The following is a 20,732-nucleotide window of genomic DNA, read 5'->3' as shown; positions in this document are numbered from 1 at the left end:
GGTGAACATGCTTCAATGCCACTAAAACTTAAGGCAAATTCATCAGGGCCAGATGGATAGACAGAGGCCCATGTTTTTCACTGTAGCAAATGTCCACCAGGCATACACATATCAGAGGACACTGTGCACTATAACTTCAAGAAATTTTGCTTGATACCTGCCACCTGTGGTGATAGCGGCTCCACTATGTAAAAGTAACTATCAAATAGACATAGGCCCTGTCATGAAAGGATATAAGGCTCCTAAAGCTGCTTTACGAAGTAATGGCCAGTGCACTCAACCCTTCCCCCTATCTTGAAGAGTGTGACAGGGGTGAGCACTTTCCCTCCTCTCTTTGCTCTAGCTGTCAAACCTCAAGTTAGACAATCCCCTGGGAGGGTGCAGGGCATGTCCTTCAGGGCATCAGATAAAGTCTGCCTGTTCACGGATGATCTGCTCCTAACTTTGTCCAACCTGACCAAGTCCTTACCTGTGTTAAGGAACCTGACAGACTGCTACTAGATGGTTAAAGGATTTATGGTCAAACAAAAATCACATATACTGAATCTCATGATCACCGCTTCAGAAATCCCCAGACTACAGGTCCTGGCTCCATTTTGATAATCCACCCAATCTATCAAATTCTTGTGGCTGAATAATACAAACTGCCAGAGTAATGGACCAAACTAGTCCAAGTTATACAAGGAAATATTGTAAGACATCCAGCGGTGGCAGCTCCAATACATATCTTGGTTGGCATCCAATAATGTGATAAAGATGTATGTTCTTCCCAGGCTCCTGTACTGCTCTCAACCACTGCCCACGCTCATCCCCCATTATCAAGCTCTCCAAAAGTAACTGATCACTTCTGCATTGGAGGGGGGAGTAAGGTGAGGTGGACGAGATAGGGACTGCCATGCTTCAGTCTGATGGAATACTTCTGGGCATCCCCCCTGTGATATACTTCTGAATGGGTGGTGAGTAACAGTAAAAAGAAGGGACTTCAAATGGACCATACTGTGGAATGTCAGCCACCTTGGGAGATCCACAAGATGGCACACAATCTAAGTTCCAAAAGAACCCCTAAATCAGTCAAAAAAGAAGAGGCTTCTAATCCCTAAATAGCCTGTACTTCTAAACCCAGACTTCTCTCCAGTAGTGACCCCCTTATCCTTTTGTGAATGAGCGCTGAGTGAATTAACTGTTATGGGGGACTTATTTTTTAGGGAAATGCTATTAAATCTTTGAAACAGTGTATGCTAGAATTTCGCTTATCTGAAGACGCTTGCCATCAATACATTCAGTTGTGACACAGAGTACTCTTTAATCCTAAAGCAGTGGAAGCCACCAGATCCTTTCACCCCCTTTCAGAAGCTCATTTGATAATTTTCAGGCTTGAAGTGACTCATCTCCAGAATATATGAAACCCTTCAACATTCCACACTGCCCCACAAACTCCCTTTCCAACTAAGATGGCAACGGGACACTTGACTTGAGAAAACTGGGAAACAGTGGGACAGCCTCTGAGGGGAAATCATGAAAACACACCATAGTATCCCCATGAGAGAAGCTGCTTACAAACATGTATACCAATGTTATCTCACCCCTACGCACCACAAATGAATGTTCCCCGCGTTTCCAGACACATTCTGGTAGTGTGACCATCTACACAGTACATAAATGCATATTCATTTGGTGGTCATGGCTCAGTGATTCAGACTTTCCGGAAAGAGCGCCTACCAAACATCGAGGAGATTTTGGGATATTTGAATTCCAGCAGACCCTGCAACCCTCCTTCTTGGTTTGAGGCCAGAAGCCTTGGAAGGAATGCCTGTGACATAGTGCAGTGGTTCCCAACCTGTGGTCCGGGGACACCTGGGGGTCCGCAAAGCCTTCCCAGGGGGTTCGCAACTGCTTAGAAAATTAAAAAATATTAACAAATTAGGTACCATACTTCCAGTAATGACTCAGTGGGGGTCCCCCGATTCCAATGATGATTCGATTCAGTGAGGGTCCCTAGGTTCCATTAATGATTAAGTGGGGGTCCACAGAAGTCAAAAGGTTGGGAACCACTGACATAGTGCATATGACAGGAGTGGCCCAACTGGCGTACACTGGAAAATGAATGCCACACCACCCCCATAACCATTTGGTTTAAAGAGGCTCTGGCTAGCCCTTGCCATGGAGCAACTTACTGATAACTTCCCATTTTTACAGAAAGTTCTCAGGAAAATAGACACCTCTGATGGACTGCATGGAATTCACTTGCTTCACCCTACCTAGACTACGGGCACAACAACTCTTTGAATAATCTCCCCTTCTGCAGCACAGCACCTCCCAGACTACCTCCATCTGTATCCCTTGATACCCTGCCGCTTATATTGACTGACCACTGACACACACCATGTCAAACATCACCAGTGAACACCCTAACATCTAAAGTGTGACTGCTCTAACCCAATCTACCTCAGTCACCTACTCTGACCAAAAAAGGTTAGACTGGGTTAGGGCCACAATTAGCCTGCTCCCGTTTAGTAAGAAGAGTACTATTTTGGTTTGTTCTTTGTAATGCCTGTACCATTCTCCTTCAAGGTAACAATACAAAAAGTGGATACCATCTACCTTTGTGGTGATACAGATACTGTGCTAGAATAGAATATTGCTTCTTCAATGTATTTTTAAACTTAACTAAAAAGAATTTGGAACAAAAATGGAGAAAATACCCACTTTATGATAGGCAGACCACAGTGTACACAGGAGCTGAACTAATATGGAACCTTTTTACAACAGTATTGTAGGAAGTTGGCTCTGTGTATACTATTTCAAAGTAAGAAATAGTGTGCACAGAGTCCAAGGGTTTCCATTAGAGATGAGATAGTGGCAAAATGAGATAATTCTAATGCTCTATTTTGTGGTAGTGTGGTCGAGCAGTAGGCGTATCAGAGGGTAGGAACACACACTCAAAGACTTACTCAAGGCCAATAGGTTTTTATCTTGAAAAATATATTTTCTTAGTTTATTTTAAGAACCAAAGGTTCAAGATTTACAAGTAATACTTTAAATGTAAGGTACTTCATTTATATACTTTAGGAACTTTGAATACAAGCAATATCATATACAGTCTTTGTAAAAATGGCAATAAGCTATTTTCAAAGTGGACACAGTGCAAAAATCAACAGTTCCTGGGGGAGGTAAGTAAAGGTTAGGTTTGCAGGTAAGTAAAACACTTCCAAGTCTCAAAGTTGGGGCCAAGGTAGCCCACCGTTGGGGGTTCAAAGCAACCCCAACGTTACAACACCAGCAGCTCAGGGCCGGTCAGGTGCAGAGGTCAAAGAGGTGCCCAAAACACATGGGCTTCAATGGAGAACAGGCGTGCCCTGGTTCCAGTCTGCCAGCAGGTAAGTACCTGCATCCTCGGGGGCAGACCATGGGGTTTTGTAGGGCACCGGGAGAGGACACAAGCAGGCACAAAAGTACACCCTCAGCGGCATAGGGGCGGCCGGGTGCAGTGAGCAAACAGGCGTCGGGTTTTAGATAGAAAGTAATGGAGGGACCCGGGGGTCACTTCAACGATGCAGGCAGGCACAGGGGGGGCTCCTCGGGGTAGCCACCACCTGGGCTAGGCAGAGGGTCGCCTGGGGGTCGCTCCTGCACTGGAGTTCGGTTCCTTCAGGTCCTGGGGGCTGCTGGTGCAGTGTTGGTTCCAGGCGTCGGGTCCCAGGCGTCGGGTCCCTTGTTACAGGCAGTCGCAGTCAGGGGGAGCCTCTGGATTCTCTCTGCAGGCATTGCTGCGGGGCTCAGGGGGGTCGCCTCTGGTTACTCACAGGCTCGCAGTCGCCGGGGAGTCCTCCCTGAGGTGTTTGTTTTCTGCATGTCAAGCCGGGGGCGTCGGGTGCAGAGTGGAAAGTCTCACGCTTCTACCAGGAAACGTGAAGTCTTTAAAGTTGCTTCTTTGGTGCAAAGAAGTTTCAGGATTTTGAACAGAGCCGCTGTTCACAGAAGTTTCTTCGTCCTTGGGTGCAGGGCAGTCCTCTGAAGCTTCAGAGGTCGCTGGTCCCCGTTGGATGCGTCGCTGTTGCAGTTTTCTTCGAAGTTGGGAGACAGGCCGGTAGGGCTGAGGCCAAAGCAGTTGTCATCTCCGTCTTATCTGCAGGGCTTCAGGTCAGCAGTCCTTCTTGTTAAGGTTGCAGGAATCTAATTTCCTAGGTTCTGGGGTGCCCCTAAATACTGAATGTAGGGGTGTGTTTAGGTCTGGGAGGGCAGTAGCCAATGGCTACTGTCCTTGAGGGTGGCTACACCCTCTTTGTGCCTCCTCTCTGTGGGGAGGGGGGCACATCCCTAATACTACTGGGGGAATCCTCCAAACTCAAGATGGAGGATTTTTCAAGGCGGGGTCACCTCAGCTCAGGACACCTTAGGGGCTGTCCTCACTGGTGTGTGACTCCTCCATGTTTTTCTCATCATCTCCTCCAGCCTTGCCGCCAAACGTGGGACAGTGGCCAGAGGGGCGGGCATCTCCACTAGCTGGGATGCCCTGGGGAGCTGTAACAAAAGGGGTGAGCCTTTGAGGCTCACCGCCAGGTGTTACCGTTCCTGCAGGGAGAGGTGAGAAGCACCTCCACCCAGTACAGGCTTTGCTCCTGGCCACAGAGTGACAAAGGCACTCTCCCCAAGTGGCCAGCAACATGTCTGTGTGTGGCAGGCTGGCAGAAACATGTCAGTCTACACTGGAAGTCGGGTGTGTTTTCAGGCGGCATCTCTAAGATGCCCTCTGGGTGTATTTTACAATAAATTGTACACTGGCATCAGTGTGCATTTATTGTGCTGAGAAGTTTGATACCAAACTTCTCAGTTTTCAGTGTAGCCATTATGGTACTGTGGAGTTCGTGTTTGACAAACTCCCAGACCATATACTCTTATGGCTACCCTGCACTTACAATGTCTAAGGTTTTGCTTAGACACTGTAGGGGAATAGGGCTCATGCACCTATGCCCTCACATGTGGTATAGTGCACCCTGCCTTAGGGCTGCAAGGCCTGCTAGAGGGGTGACTTACCTATGCCACAGGCAGTGTGAGGTTGTCATGGCACTCTGAGGGGAGTGCCATGTCGACTTAGTCATTTTCTCCCCACCAGCACACACAAGCTGAGAGGCAGTGTGCATGTGCTGAGTGAGGGGTCCCTAGGGTGGCATAAGACATGCTGCAGCCCTTAAAGACCTTCCCTGGCATCAGGGCCCTTGGTACCAGGGGTACCAGTTACAAGGGACTTACCTGGGTGCCAGGGTTGTGCCAATTGTGGAGACAAAAGTACAGTTTAGGGAAATAACACTCGTGCTGGGGCCTGGATAGCAGGGTCCCAAGCACACTTTCAAATCATAACTTAGCATCAGCAAAGGCAAAAAGTCAGGGGGTAACCATGGCAAGGAGGCATTTCCTTACAAGTATGCAGTCCTCGAAATGGAGAGATGGGTGAGGGATCTGTGGTTAGATACAGTATTCACCAGAAAGATCATTACCAAAGTTAAGTAACTTGTTCTTCTAATGGATACCTCTCTCTACAGACTAATCATACTTTGAATCATTACTCAAACAGTACCAGATGATAGTGGATCTGAGGGCAGAATTAAAACAAAAAGACTTGCAGTACAGATCTGGCGAAATGACCTACCAAGCAGCCTTGGGAAAGTAGGCCACACTGCAGCCCAAGAGAAGTCCAGAACAGGACCACTCCTCGATAATGCTGCAAAGGCAGACCCTTCTTGGCCAGGACATAGCACGCTTTAATGCAAAGGATAGTCCAATGTAAAATCATCCTTTGCTGGACCACGGTTACCTTCTTGCGGCCTGCAAGGAAAAAGAACAGCTGGTCATCCATCCACCAGTCCAAGAGAGGAAGCCACTGCTCTTCAAAGGTAGGATTTGAAAGAGGGAGAAAAGTCAGCAAGTTGACAGACTGGCCTATGTGGAACGACAAGACCACCACAGGCAGCAAAAAGGTCCGTGTCTGAAGCAGCAAATTGTCTAGGAAAAAAGAAGTGAGTGGAGGACAAACAGAAAGAGCCTGCAGTTCACTCATCTGACAAGCAGCGCAGATAGCAGGGAAAAAACATTTTCAAGTGGGCCTCCATTAAAAAGCATGGATTAAGTTCAAGACCATGGGGAATGAGAAACCGAGCGAGAGGAAACATAGGAGCCAGCTTCAGGAAAGTGCCCCTTTTTTTCTTTTACATTCCTCACTTTTTGCCTGGTATCTGATGGGATTTAGACTGACCCCGTGCCAGATATCTTTCCTTAAAATGTACAGCTGTTACTCTAAATTAGCACCATCTTTAGCACCATCTGTAAGGTTCCTAGTAAATGGTACTCTTGGAAACTAGGGCCTGGGGGTACTAAAGAGGGTCCCTAAGGGCTGCAGCACGAATTGTGCCACCCTAAGGGACTTCTCAACAACCACATGTCAGGCTACCACTGAAGGTTGCGTGTTGGTGCCGACAAAGGTGAAAACATGTCACACATCCCTGTGTGTCATGTCACCTAACACTTCATGCGATTTATGTAAGTCACCCCTACCACAGGCCTGATAGCCATAAGGCAGGGTGCATTATATTACAAAGGAGGACATATCTGAAAGAGCAGATATGCCCCTGCTATGAATTTTGTTGATTGTAAGACATAGTAAGTGGACAGGAAACCCATTTAAATGCATGTGCAGGACACTGGTCAATACAATTTACCCAGCTACATGATGGTTTCACTGAAGATGGGGATGTTTGGTACCAAACATATTGTACTGATAAGCCCACACCGATTCCAATGATGGATTTATCAATACATGCACCAAGAGGAGACCTTAGAGGTGCCCCGTGAAAACATACTAGCCTCTGGTGTGCTCGCTGACTAGTGTGAGCTAGCCTCCCACCACCACACAAGAGCCTGACCCTCTAAGGTGAGAACCTTGGATCTTGGGGGGGTAAAACCCTAAGCCTGCTCTGGGAGGGGTGTTACACACCCCCACCTAGCATGTTGACCAGCAAATCTACATTCCAAGGCGGGGAGCTTCAATGAAGCCCATCACCCTTGGTATGCAGATCTGGCTTCCCTCACAAGGGAAATGCCGACCCACAGGGCCCATTTGGCACTTGGACAGGTGGGAAATTTCAAGTTCAGAGAGGTGTGTCAACCCTCAGGTTAGTTCCACCCCTAAGGTGAGCTGCCTGATGTGGACACTACATTTCAGAATCTGCCATCTTGGTGTTGTCAGATATAGGAACTCTAAGACAGGGTTATGCCCACTTCCAACAGGAAGTGGTCAGGTAGGGGGTCTAGTGACCCCAAGGGTAAGTAGCTCATTGGCTACTACCCTACACTGCATGAAACTCCCCTCAATTCAGAATTTAGGGGAACCCCTGGCACCAGAGAAGCAGATCCTGATGAGCTAAGAAGCCCAAGGACCCCGAAGAGCAGTGGAAGTAGAAGAAAATAAAAGCAGCAGCGGACCTGGTACCAACCCTGCCGGCCTGTCTGCATCCTTCATCGAAACCTGCACCAAAGTCAACTCGTCCTGCAGCTGTGTCTCCAGAAACCAGGGAGGACTGCCTGCCTTTGAAAAAGACTCAAGACTTTTCGTGAACAGTGGACCTGTTCTCCAGCAAACTCCAAATAAGAGACTCTGAAGCCTCCGGATCTGCCAAAACCTGACACCTGAAATCACCACTGCAACCGCCGTCTCCGACCCGAGTTGAAGTGGACCACCGGTGCCAACAAGGTTCCCCGGTTTCACCCCTCCTGGACTCCTAGACGACGCATGCAGCCTCTGCACGCAGCTTCTCTCCTACCTCTCAGGTAAGGAAAACCTGACACCTAAAACACCTCTGCACCTGTCGCCTCTCAGCTGTGGGGAAGAGGGTCAAAGGTCTATCTGTGCCGGAGCATTCCCCACTGTTGGTTGAGCCCGACTGGCTTCATGGCCACAGCTTGCAGCCTCTTTTTGCAGTGACAGATCTCCATTGAAATGCACTGGGCACTCAATGCTGTTTTGCACCCTTCACCCAGCCACCCCTGTGCTGCTGGTGGTGTACTGTTGGTGCTGCCTTGGAGCTTGCTCACCACTCACCTTTACTTCTAGAGATTGGTGGTGTAATTTGTTGTACTCTACCTGTTTGCAGAACTTGTTCTTCCTCCCGTAGGATAACACTGCAGAAATTGTGCTGTGCTCACTTTTAAAAGTGAAAGGAATTTATATTTGAAAACATACTTAACAGAATGATTTTTCTTTAATGCCTAAACATATATAAAGATACCTGCTATTTTTATAAATTGGTGTGGATCTCCTTTTTGAGTCATGTGTCTCTTTTATTGACCATGGTATGTATTTGTGGATGTCTTGCTCTACTGTGGGTTAAGCCTAAGGCTGCTCGACCACACTACCTCCAAATAGAGCACTTTGGGATTGCATAGCAAGCCCTGTCCATTGATTAGGGTAAACCTGGACTCCTTACACTGTGTATCTGGTTACTGATATACCACATAAAGAGCCACCTTCATACACCAGCCCTTTCAATACCTCACAACGATAGGTGATTTAAATAACATTGACTGACTAGGCAAACACAGAATAACTAGCAATACTGAAGGGGGTATTTAAGGGTTTTACCTTTCAAAAGAAATCACAAAACTCATAGAAAAAGTAAAGATACCTTAAGCAGATCAACTTTCTCCTTGGCACACCAAGTAACAAAACGTGACCAATGGAAGGAGTACATGGATTTAGTTGAGAGACAGTGAGCGGCAAGTACAAGTTCATTAACCCCTTCTGTCTCAGGGACGTAATGGTAACGTCCACCGGCACAGTGTTCCTGTGCCAAGGACGTAACCATTACGTCCTCGGCCTGGATCTCAGAGGGAGCGCTAGCGCTCCCTCTGTGGGCTTCCCTCTCACCCCACCCAAGGCAGGGATGGAAGGGGAAGCCCTTCCCCTTCCACCCCGACTCCCCCAGTGACGTCTGATGACGTCAGCACGTGACTGCGCGCTGACCTAATCAGAGGCCACTTCCCCATCATCGTGCTGGGATTGGAAAAGAAATGCTCAGCATTTCTCTTCCGATCATGTGATGGGGGCCTGAGAGGCTTCAAAGGGAAGGAAAGGAATCGTTCCCCAGGGGGGCAGTTTTTTTTAAAGGCCTTTTCTGCCCCCCCCCCCCCGACAGATCGGCCACTTAGGCACCAGGGATCGGTGTGTGTGTGTATAGGTGTGTTTTCTTTAGGGGGGCAGCCCCTTGGTTAAGGGTCGCTCCCCATGGGGGCACATTACTGTTGGCCTTGGGGGCAGATTGGCCTATTTTTTGAAGGCCCATCTGCCCCCAAGGGAGGGCAGAAAGCCCATTACAGACCAGGGAAGTTTTTTTCTCCAAAATAAGAGGGTGGCGGTATGGCCATACCCCCACCCCAAATAAATGGGGCCAAAGTTGTTCTGCCCACCAGTGGGCAGATGGGTCAATTACCCCTGATCCACATCCCGGGGGCAGAAAGTCTACTAGATGCCAGGGAATAAAAACAATTTTTAAAAAAGTAGTGGGGTGGTGGCTACCAACCAGTATGGGCCTGGTTATGCCCCCACCCCAACTGAAGGGGGTAACAGTCTTTCAGCTCTCCCCCGCACACTAAAACATCTTATCCCACGGCAAGCAAGAGGACATTTGATTTTTTTGGGTTTTGGTTTTACATTTGGGCCATGAGAGCTTGGCTAACTCTCAAAATCCTCCTACTTGGAATGGTGAGGGCTGCACTTTATGGACTTTGGGACGCTGCCATGTAGAAAAATCCACAAGACCTAGACACATCTGAAAAATAAACATCTGGGCGATTCCAGGGTGGAGTGTTTCACATGCACACCGCACCATTTTCTTACCCACAATGCCCTGCAAATCTCCAACTTTGCTGGAAATCACACATTTTCCCCACATTTTTGTGATGGAACCTTCCAGAATCTTCAGGAATCCACAAAATTCCTACCACCCAGCATTATCTCATCTATACCGATAAAAATTCTGCTGTACTTGTCAGCCTAAAAATGTTTTTTTTTCAAACTGCCCTTTTGGACCCACTTTGGTTGCCCCTCAATGTCAACATGTTTTTGGCTCTTCCCTGTCACAAGCACTTGGCCCACCTACACAAATGAAGTATCATTTTTACCAGGAAAATGAGGGGAACGTTGGGTGGTATGAAATTTGTCCCGGTGTGGTGATCCCACACAGAAATGTGGGAAAAATTTGATTTTTGGCTAAATTTGAGGTTTGCTGAGGATTCTGGGTAAGAAAACATTGGGGGATCCACGCAAGTCACACCTCCCTGGACTCCCTCGGGTGTATAGTTTTCAGAAATGTCTGGATTTGGTAGGTTTCCCTAGATGGCTGCTGAGCCCAGGACCAAAAACGCAGGTGCCCCCCAGCAAAAACAAGTAGTTTTGCATTTGATAATTTTGATGTGTCCAGATAGTGTTTTGGGGCATTTCCTTTTGCGGGCAGTAGGCCTACCATCAAAAGTGAGGTAGCATTTTTATCGGGAGACTTGGGGGAACACTGGGTGGAAGAAAATGTGTGGCTCCTCTCAGATTCCAGAACTTTCTGTCACCGAAATGAGAGGAAAAAGTGCTTTTTGGGCCAAAGTTTGAGGTTTGCAAAGGATTCTGGGTAACACAACCTGGTCAGAGCCCAACAAGTCATCCCATCTTGGATTCCCCTAGATGTCTAGTTTTCAAAACTGCACAGGTTTGCTAGGTTTCCCTAAGTGCCAAATGACCTAGAGGCCAAACTCCACAGCTAGGCACTTAGCAAAAAAGAATCTTTGTTTTCTTTGGGAAAATGTGATGTGTCCAGGTTGTGTTATGGGGCTTTTCCTGTTGCGGGCGCTAGGCCTACCCACACAAGTGAGGTACCATTTTTATCCGAAGGCTTAGGGGAGCACTGGGTGGAAGGAAATGTATGGCTCCTCTCTGATTCCAGAACTTTCTGTCACTGAAATGAGAGGAAAAAGTGTTTTTTTTTTTGCCAAATTTTGAGGTTGGCAAAGGATTCTGGATAACAGAACCTGGTCAGAGCCCCACAAGTCACCATATTTTGGATTCCCCTAGGTGTCTTGTTTTCAAAAATGCGCAGGATTGCTATGTTTCCCTAGGTCCCGGCTGAGCTAGAGGCCAAAATCTACAGCTAGGCACTTTGCAAAGAACATGTCAGATTTCAAGGTAAAAATGTGATGTGTCCATTTTGTGATTCCTGTTGCGAGCATTAGCCCTACCCACGCAAGTGAGGTACCATTTTTATCGGGAGAGGTGGGGGAACACAGAATAGCAAAACAAGTGTTATTGCCCTTTGTCTTTCTCTAGATTTGTTCCTTCCAAATGTAAGACAGTGTGTAAAAAAAGACATCTATTTGAGAAATGCCCTGTAATTCACATGGTAGTATGGACACCCCGGAATTCAGAGATGTGCAAATAACCACTGTTTCTCAACACCTTATCTTGTGGCCATTTTGGAAATACAAAGGTTTTCTTGATACCTATTTTTCACTTTTTATATTTCAGCAAATTAATTGCTGTATACCCGGTATAAAATGAAAACCCATTGCAAGGTGCAGCTCATTTATTGGCTCTGGGCACCTCGGGTTTTTGATGAACCTACAAGCCCTGTATATCCCCACAACCAGAGGAGTAAATCAGACGTAACGGTATATTGCTTTCAAAAATCTGACATTGCAGGAAAAAGTTACAGAGTAAAACGTGGAGAAAAATGGCTGTTTTTTTCACCTCAGTTTTAATGTTCTTTTATTTCAGCTGTTATTTTCTGTAGGAAACACTTGTAGGATCTACACAAATGCCCCCTTGCTGAATTCAGAATGTTGTCTACTTTTCAGAAATGTTTAGCTTTCTGGGATCCAGCACTGATTTCTCACCCATTTCTGTCACTAACTGAAAGGAGGCTGAAAGCTAAAATATTTTTAGTAAAAATGGGGTTGTCCCAGTTAAATGTCAAAATTGTGTTGAAAAAGTGGGTTTTCTAATTCAAGTCTCCCTGTTCCAGAAAGCTGGGAAGATGGTGATTTTACCACTGCAAACCCTTTGTTGATGCCATTTTCAGGGAGAAAAAAAACACAAGCCTTCTTCTGCAGCCATTTGTTCCAATTTTTGTGAACCCCCACCCCAAATTTTCGCTGTATTTTGGCTACTTTCTTGGTCTCCTTCAGGGGAACCCAAACAAACTGGGTACCACTAGAATCCCTAGGATGTTGGAAAAAACGGACGCAAATCTGGCATGGGTAGCTTATGTGGAGAAAAAGTTATGAGGGCCTAGGCGCGAACTGCCCCGAATAGCCAAAAAAAGGCTCGGCACAGGAGGGGAAAAAGGCCTGGCAGCGAAGGGGTTAACCTCTGAAGGCAGATCAAATGTGCTTAAATTGCTTAAATTGCCTGCTCGATTTGGTGTTCCCCTTACACTACCTACCTTTCATACCCTCCCTTCATCCCTTTTCACCCAGCTGGATTTTCTCTTTTCTATATTTCCTGCCCTACATCCTTTCTCTCTGCTTCCTTCCTAGCTACCTTTTTGATATTATCTCAATGAGACGTATATACTATGTACATTTTTGGAAGTAAGAGAGTTTTATTTAATTTAAATTAATAAATATTGACCATGGCGTTATATTGTAGGTTAACTGCAGTGAGCGGCTTAAGAGGAGTTTGGTATACAACTGTAATTATACAATTGTTTATTTGTAGTGTGGAATTCACTATCATTTTTTTTTTTCATCTGATACATATCTCATGATACATATGGCAAATGTACATTTTGGGTACCCTAAATTGACATTCAGTGGTGGTGAATACTGGTCACCAGTTGGTGGTACTCAAATGCCCAGATGTAGCCTACCTTAGTTCCAGGACACACTCGGAAGGTAAAAAGTCGCCAGGGGATAATCTTCAAGTAGAATTCCTTCACAGAGAGTTGCTGTGGGAGGACAGAAAATATATTTAATAATTCATAATAACTGTTATCCCAGAAAGAAAGGGGAAGCATAGTGGAGTCTGGCAGATAAAGAAGTACAGGCCAGATGTACGAAAGGAGATTGCATTTCTTAATGGACCGAATCGCAATTAAAAAAAATGCAATACTGGCTTTCCACATGTACAAAGGCCTAAACGCCATGCAAAATGAGATTTCTATCCAGTATAAATCGTATTTTGCGATTCCCTAAAAGGCTTTCCTACGCCCATTTCCAAAGCATTCCCTAAATGCAAAATGGACATTTAGGAAATGCTATTACCATCAACTCAAGATGCATTTTTTAAAGTGCCATGTGGAGCACACATGCCCCCAGGGCATGTGTGCGCTTTACATGTGCACCACTTTTTTTGGGGGATGCACCAAAGAGGACCATAGGCACCCTTGGTTTTGCATTTCCTAATTTGTGATTTCCTATTAGGCCTTTAGGCCCATAGGTACAAATGGTGTAGCATTTCCTAAATAGTAATTTCCTAATAGCAATTCCTACTTTGTAGGAATCACTATTAGGAAATCTCTATTTTTGTACATTCCATTTTGCATTTCCTAAATAGCAATTTCTTAGGATTTGCTATTTAGGAATTGCAAAAACAGAATTTGTACATGTGGCCCTAAGTGAGATAACTGGGAGAAGACAACGATGTACGAACAGGTATAGCAGTGAGAGCACCAACACTACGAACTCTAAAGCTCTAACCACCTCCTACTCCGGATTTTCGCATACTCCTTCCACTCTTGGGTAGAGGGCTGCACTGGACATCTTTTCCTATGTTCAGGTGTCCTCCTTCCTACCATTTAACTTCATTTATGAATCTCTTTCATTTTAAATATTTTTTTTCCTTACTGCATTATTCAGTTTCCTGCTTTTTATGGGTGAGCACTAAGTGCTCCGTCCATTCTGTAATCTCTCTTTGGGCTTGAAACCACGCCCATGCCACGTCCGTCACTTACAGTGAGCTTGCCTTTTAAAATCCCCTTGCTTTCATTTGTGAAAGGCATGCATACGTCATGCCTTTTCCGGTGTTTAGCCCACCTACACAGTACCTGTAAAGTACCAAAAACATACGAGGCTCGATGTTTTCAGCCTGGAGTCCAGACTACTTTATCTGTTTATTTTCCACGCAGAGTGATCGCGCTGCGTTTTTTTTGCTTTACAATGGTAATAGCTCTAACTCGAACAAATGCGAGACCCGTTGCATTGAAAATGCTTGTTTACTTTGTTTTTTGTATCTTTAACCGTTATCTCTCTATGGATGCCTTATTCTCTCAATCTTAAACCACCTAAAACTAAAAAACTCTCTCTTCTTTCCTGTAACCTCTCCTCTAGCTTCCTTCTTTATTGTTTGCCTACTCTACTGCTCCTTGTTATATAGGTGTAAATTCTGACCTATTTCCCTCTTTCTTTAAACACATCTACAGGACTGCGAGCATTTGAAGTTTCCAACGTTACAACACTGGGAAACTGTGTACATTTTTAATTTCCTGTGCTGTAAACACTCTCATTCTAATTAGTATGCTTATGCTGGCAAATGCTTTTATCTCCTTCTGAGCCTCCCTGTTTCTATTCTTGCTTCTTTTCAGTCTCAAATCACTATCTACCTTATTTTCTTCTTATCAACAAGTCTCATCTAATTTCCAGGGTATCATCTTCAAATGTATCCACAGCTGTGCCAGTACCCTATCTCCCCTACTGTCATCGCCTCCAAACCAACTCACAACTTGCTCTTTACCTCTCAATTTTATCGTCTTGATCAACCATCTGTACAATACCGTTTTCACTAGTTTTCGCCTTATTTGTTTGACTTCTTAGTATTTTCTATGCATTCTCTAAGCACCATATGCTTCCTCACACTTGCCACACGCCAGTACAGTGATGACAAAGTGTGTGCTTGTTCTTTTACATTAACTTGTAAGGCTTTCATGATTCTATACTGCACTATGAGGAGAGTGCTCAATAAATGCAATAAAGTGCAATGAAATGAAATGAAACGTGCGGTGAAACAAAAGTGTCCAGCAAGAAGGAACAGCCAGCCGGTTATAGAAGGGGGACAAGCCATGTGAATGATAAAGGGAAGGAGGAGTTTAGAGACAGCCTGGTCAGAAGACTTAGTCAAAAATGTCAGATAGAGGAAAATCTGAGAGAAAGGCCGCCCAGAGAGGATATCAGTGAGGCCTCACACATTGCAAGCCTTGAAGTGCACAAATGTGAGAGGCCAGGCAAATAGGGAGCTCAAGATAAGCTTGGTAAAGGAATTGTCTTACTGAGACTCAACTGGCTGGGGTACTGCCAGAGCAAAGCCAGATAGGAGGGAGGAAATAAGGTTCGATTAATAAAAGGGCCCGAAGTGGGGAGGATTACAGCCATCCCTTAGGGAAGCGATAGGCAGTGGCTATAAGGACAGACTGCAGTCAAAGAAAAACCACCAGACATGTTGCTTCTTTACCTTTGGAGAGATGTAGCAGTAAACCTTTTTAGGTTTTTTGACCTTTTCTGGGGTTGAGCTGTCAGAAGGAGAGTCTTCATCCTCATCCTCTGTAGCCACAGACAAACGGCGCTGCATGGGTGGGAGCTGCCACTGAGAGTTAGCTGTGCTGGCCGTAGAATATAGATAAGCATCAAAGTACATGCCAACCCCTGAAGAAGAGACATTGCGCTCCACTGCACTCTTTTCATTCTCTGTGAGGAAGCAAGGAAGGAAGTGCTTACGTTAGTGTGTTCTACTGTCATCACCTGGACCAACCAATAGACAAACAAATGGAGGACGAAGTACTCATACAACCTGAGCAATACCTAACTTGCCAAAAACCTTAATAACAGTAAGAATTGCTTTATTTCTAGGCTCGAAGGGGTTGATATCATATCAGGGAAGAGGCTGACATAAAAGCAATGTTTCATATTGATGAAGGGGAAGCAGCAGAGGAACATGTCACATATGGGTTTGGGGAGTCACGTTAAGGAATGTGTTAGACTGAAATGTCACATTGGAACTAGGAGGATCAACGATGTATGTCACAGAAAGGAATGCAGGAACTTATGGGTCCCTGAGGTACACGATGAATAATATTAAATAAACCAATTGGATGAGAATTCTTTCACAGTTTGTGTGAGTGCTGCACTGGTGAGCCCTCTCTCCAAAGGGCCGGGTGTGAGCTCAATATATGTGCTTTGGGTCAACAGACACAATAGTTCCCAGTGAGCTCTGTCAAGAGATGTAAACATGTGCCCAGATTATAATCCAATAGCCACATTCTATATATAAAAAAATACTGAAATATTCTTCAATTTCTTTTGTTTATTAGTGATCATACTACGATTTCATCATTACTCCTCAATTTGAAGCAAAAACAATACAATTTCTGAAATTCTTGGTATAAACATTTTAACTCTTCTCCAAGAACCCCAATACATTTTGGATTACACATTCTTCATCTGGGGAAAATTGCTGCATTTTCTATAAGTCAATTAATGCATGGTAAAAAGATACAAACGTAATAAACTCTAGTAATTAAAAACATAAGTGTAAATTATCAGAAAAATTAGCACTTTCCAAAAAACAAGAAAGATGGGATGCAATCCTAACAAATGGTCACCAACTGATAAATACCAATTATTTAAAGCAATAAACTTACAATGTCGACATGAACTGTGTGCCCCAGTGCAACGTTTGTGATTGACAGAGAGCCCTAGTTTAAGGGTAAACGAGGTACTCAGGGTAGTAAGATAGAGATTATCAGTGGACTGCAGCACTTAACTGTGCCATTGCTGCTGTGACAAAATGAAAATGTGATCCTTCTCCTGTCTCTGTGGCCTGGTCGGTCACCTCTTATCCTCCCATCTCGACATGGCAAAATATACCTTTTGCCAGATCAAACCCTTCCTTTCTAATATAAGAAAGCCTCAAGTCGGAAAGGTTGTGGTGGCCCACCAGTGAAAACAAAAAATTACCGTTTTCACTGTAGCTAGGCCGGCTGTCCCATTGGCTAACATGGAATATCACTAACCATCGTGCTAGGTGCTAACTTCCATTTGGGACCACCACAGATTACTCAAAGGTATCAAATTGTTACATTAAGCCCGGGTCATTGCTGAGATCGGATTTAGGGTAACTTTAAATAAAAAGGTGACTTTAGAAAGTCACCTTTTTGCTGTCCAAACCTTCAGTAGCCTTTCCTGACTGATAAGAAGCATACCCTTGGTTCCCCACAGTAGATGTTTGTAGTTTTGATGTCTATTTAAGGCTATAAATACACTTTATTTTGATAAATTGAAGTATGATTTTGTGTTGCGTTTTTTAATTATCTGTTGTTTTGGTACTTCTAAATGCCTTACACTTGTTTCTTTGGTTATGCTTGACTGCTCTGTGCCACAGCTACCTGAGACTCGGCTAAGGGTGTGGTTAATGAAACCTAATGAGAGTGTGGCATTATTACATTGTGATGTCTCACAACCACACTGCACAATAATCTAGTCTGTTACACCAGACTTCCCAGAGCGCAGCAGTGTGGATTTTTTTAAACTCTGCCTGTCCAAAGACTGACTACTACAGAAATCTACAGATCGTGCAATAAAATATACTTGTCACACCTATTGCCTTAAAAAATGAGCTCGATCCTATAATCTTTAAAACTTCCAAAATGATTTGGTAGTTTTGATATCCGATCTACTTTACTTTTCCACCTCCTCAGGAAACTTTTATTTATCGGTTGAATCACTCGGACACTCACTGTTTTCCACTCTTGTCTCATGGTCCCTCACTTCAACCCCTACAGGCATTTTCATTTGGTCCACCTTCAAGCACTATATTACTTCGGTTCCCTTAAAACTCATTTGCTTCGTCTCAGCCACTTTCTTCCTTGTTTACCTCGGATATTTTCCATCTTTCCTCACTCTTTCTTCCAGTTTGCTGTACCCTGAAACTGCTTCATAGTTCTCAGGATCTCTTACTGACTGTCATTACTTTCAGTTAGCTCATATCACTGTTGATTTTGCTCTTGCCTCCATAGACTTTCTTCCCCATCTCCCAGCACTATGTACTCTATTCCTCGTAAGAATTTCTCTTCTGTCTTCCATGCAATTGTACTCCTATTGTGCCTCTTTAGCAATGACAGTTTCTCCACACACACACTCATTCTCTCTTTGGACTGTGCCTTCATGTATGTCCATCAGTGTGCCAGTACCCACCCAAGAAAAATTGCACGGTCTAGTGAAGCACCTATCCACTCGTCAGCCGTATCTGCCAGGTGGCTCTAGGTCATGTGTGACACATTCAGCCAGTCCTAGTTTTTTAACATGTCACATTCTGGTAGTTTTGACTTTAGCACTGCAAGAATGAGCTAAGAAAATCACAGAACACAGAGTAATGCAGGTTTTAGAAGATTCAAGGCTGGCTAAAGATGTCAAGCATCTTAAGGGGAGAAAATAAGCAGATTGGCCCTCCCCCATCTGCAACCTGGTCCCATGCAGATGTCTTGCTACCATAAAGAACTAAAGCAACATCATGTCACATTGATTTTATAGCTCATGTTATAGGCTAGGGAAAAAGTATAGCAACGTTTGTAGACTGAAAACATGCAGATGAACCGTAGACTTTTTAACAACGCTCACTCATTGTGCTTTACTACTGCAGCAATGCAGCGATTCATAGTGGACACCTAGAAACAATGAATAATGAGGACTTCACATTGCGTGTGCCCCTTTGTTTTATCTTACCCAAGAGCAGTGCTGTGCACTTGTAATTCATACTGCTGTCGGGCTGTGACCAATACTTAAAAAATAAGTTTTTGCCTTGAGTTAGCAATTTAAAAAGAAGCATCAGAGCTCTGAAGTGAAATTTGATTGGCTTATCTAGTCCTGTTTTTTTCCCTAGCAAAGCTGAAAGAGTACAAGTGCTAAAATACAAAGTGAATAAAAACTAGAACTCAATGATCTACACATTGTAACTCAAGAGTTGTGCTAACTTCAACTGGGGTATTTCATGACATCATGCCACTCTTTAAGCCTGAAGATATTAATGAACTTAGTCTTTGTCAACACAAGACAAAGAGTATGTTAATTGCACTTGATTCCCAGCACTGTATGGGGAGTGGATACTCTGCTGCAGAGATCCAGAGGAAAGTCACAGAGACATCCATACTTGACACTGCAGTTTAACTGTTGTTCAGACCTTGGTATCAAACCACGCTGCCTGGGCTGCAGTGAGATTTTGTGCTTATTCAGAAGGGCATGGCTCAGAGGGGAATAGGACAGGGCAGGTAGTAACAGAGGCTTAATATTTGCCCCTCCCACCCATTCAATGAATTAAGGTACTTGCCTCATATTTGCCTGCTTTAATTGTGTCTGTATCTTTCCTGTAGGTATGAGCTACAGGCAGCCATAAACAACTGACGATTTGTTCAAAATCTAGTTTAAAAAAAGGTGTGCCTTAACACCTGGCAAAATATATCAAAGACCGCCAATCTTGGTGCAGAAGGTATGTTCTCCAGAACAGACAAACACACATTCGTAAATGCAGAGAAAAATCTCTCCTGAATATCCGGTCCCACAATTGTAATTTCAGCTAAACTAAAATATTTTGAAATTGAGCTGCTAATCCTTTCCCTAAGATCATGCGATGGCAAAAATTTCCCTAAAATGCCTTAGTCACAGGTTTTGTGCCGTTTGAACCCCGCCCTCAGCTACCCTACTAACTTACTACCAGACTCAAGGTTGCACTGTGTTACTCTGGCAACAACAGATGTCAAATTTTACTAATTTAATGCTTGTAAGACCACTTAATATGCTTCCATCATGGACCCTCTGTCCAAGGGAAAAGCAAAAGCCAGTTGTTTTGCTGCAATCACGCGCTATAAAGAGCTACCCTGCATACAGCCACTATCCTACAGGCTTATTATCTCACAGCACAATGCAAACTGATAGACATCACTCCAATTCTGCACATAAGGAGCCTTTCTCCAGGCACCGAACAGTTCAGTCCCCAAGTCCAACTAATCACAGCTTGACATCCGAGCCCAAGCTTCCATTCTATCAAATACATCAAACATTTCTCACCACTTAATGGATCCCCTTTCATATTGATAATAATTTGTCAGCACAAGGGTGCCAGAGTTCTCATACTGCTAGCAGTAATTATTGTAACGACAGACAAAAGCGCATGGTAAACAGATTGCAGATGTAGAAGTGCAAAGGGAATCGTACTCGTCCTGCAGACAAAACAGTAATTAAAACTTCTTGTCGATAACATAAATCCATATGTTTTGGGGGTTGGCAGTACAATTTCCCCATCCCTGTAGAGTGACTTCAAGGATCAGTTGGCTGACAATCTGTTTGAGCTATAGGGACATAACAAGAATTCAGAGGCCTCCCTGCAACTGCCTAGCTGTCCGGCACCAACTGGACCTGCTTGGACCTGTCTGAGCACTACTGTTGGCCTCTGCTGGAGTGAACCCTGGCCCCCAGGTACTGGGCTCTTCACTGGAATCAGTGCAAACTCCTCCTGAAAAAGGTGAAAATATGATGTTTTGGGCTCCTCGCAACTGCAAAAGTGACCACTTTTCCCCAAAAATCAACCGGCCTTGACAACCACTAACGTGAAACTCTAGCAGGATCTGCTCTTCAAGCCAACAGTGACGGTCTGCGACAACCACCAACGCAAAGCTCAAGTGACTCCTGCTCTTCACACTAACATAGACAGCAGCATTGAA

At 44.6% G+C, this 20,732-nt stretch overlaps 1 protein-coding gene across 3 annotated transcripts in view; it reads right to left on the bottom strand.

The window, feature by feature from the left end:
• AREL1 (apoptosis resistant E3 ubiquitin protein ligase 1) overlaps positions 1-20,732 on the bottom strand; it is a 708,282-nt gene that overhangs the window by 524,892 nt on the left and 162,658 nt on the right. For all 3 annotated transcript variants that reach the window (XM_069208486.1, XM_069208484.1, XM_069208485.1), the window contains exons 8-9: positions 15,476-15,708; positions 12,900-12,977 (exon numbers count right to left, since the gene is read on the bottom strand). In XM_069208486.1, coding sequence (XP_069064587.1) covers positions 12,900-12,977; positions 15,476-15,708 — 311 coding nt within the window. The remainder of the gene's footprint in view (positions 1-12,899; positions 12,978-15,475; positions 15,709-20,732) is intronic.

Source organism: Pleurodeles waltl, chromosome 9, assembly GCF_031143425.1.
Source record: "Pleurodeles waltl isolate 20211129_DDA chromosome 9, aPleWal1.hap1.20221129, whole genome shotgun sequence".
Classification (NCBI taxonomy): Eukaryota; Metazoa; Chordata; class Amphibia; order Caudata; family Salamandridae; genus Pleurodeles; species Pleurodeles waltl.
This window is presented reverse-complemented; position numbering and strand designations above follow the sequence as displayed.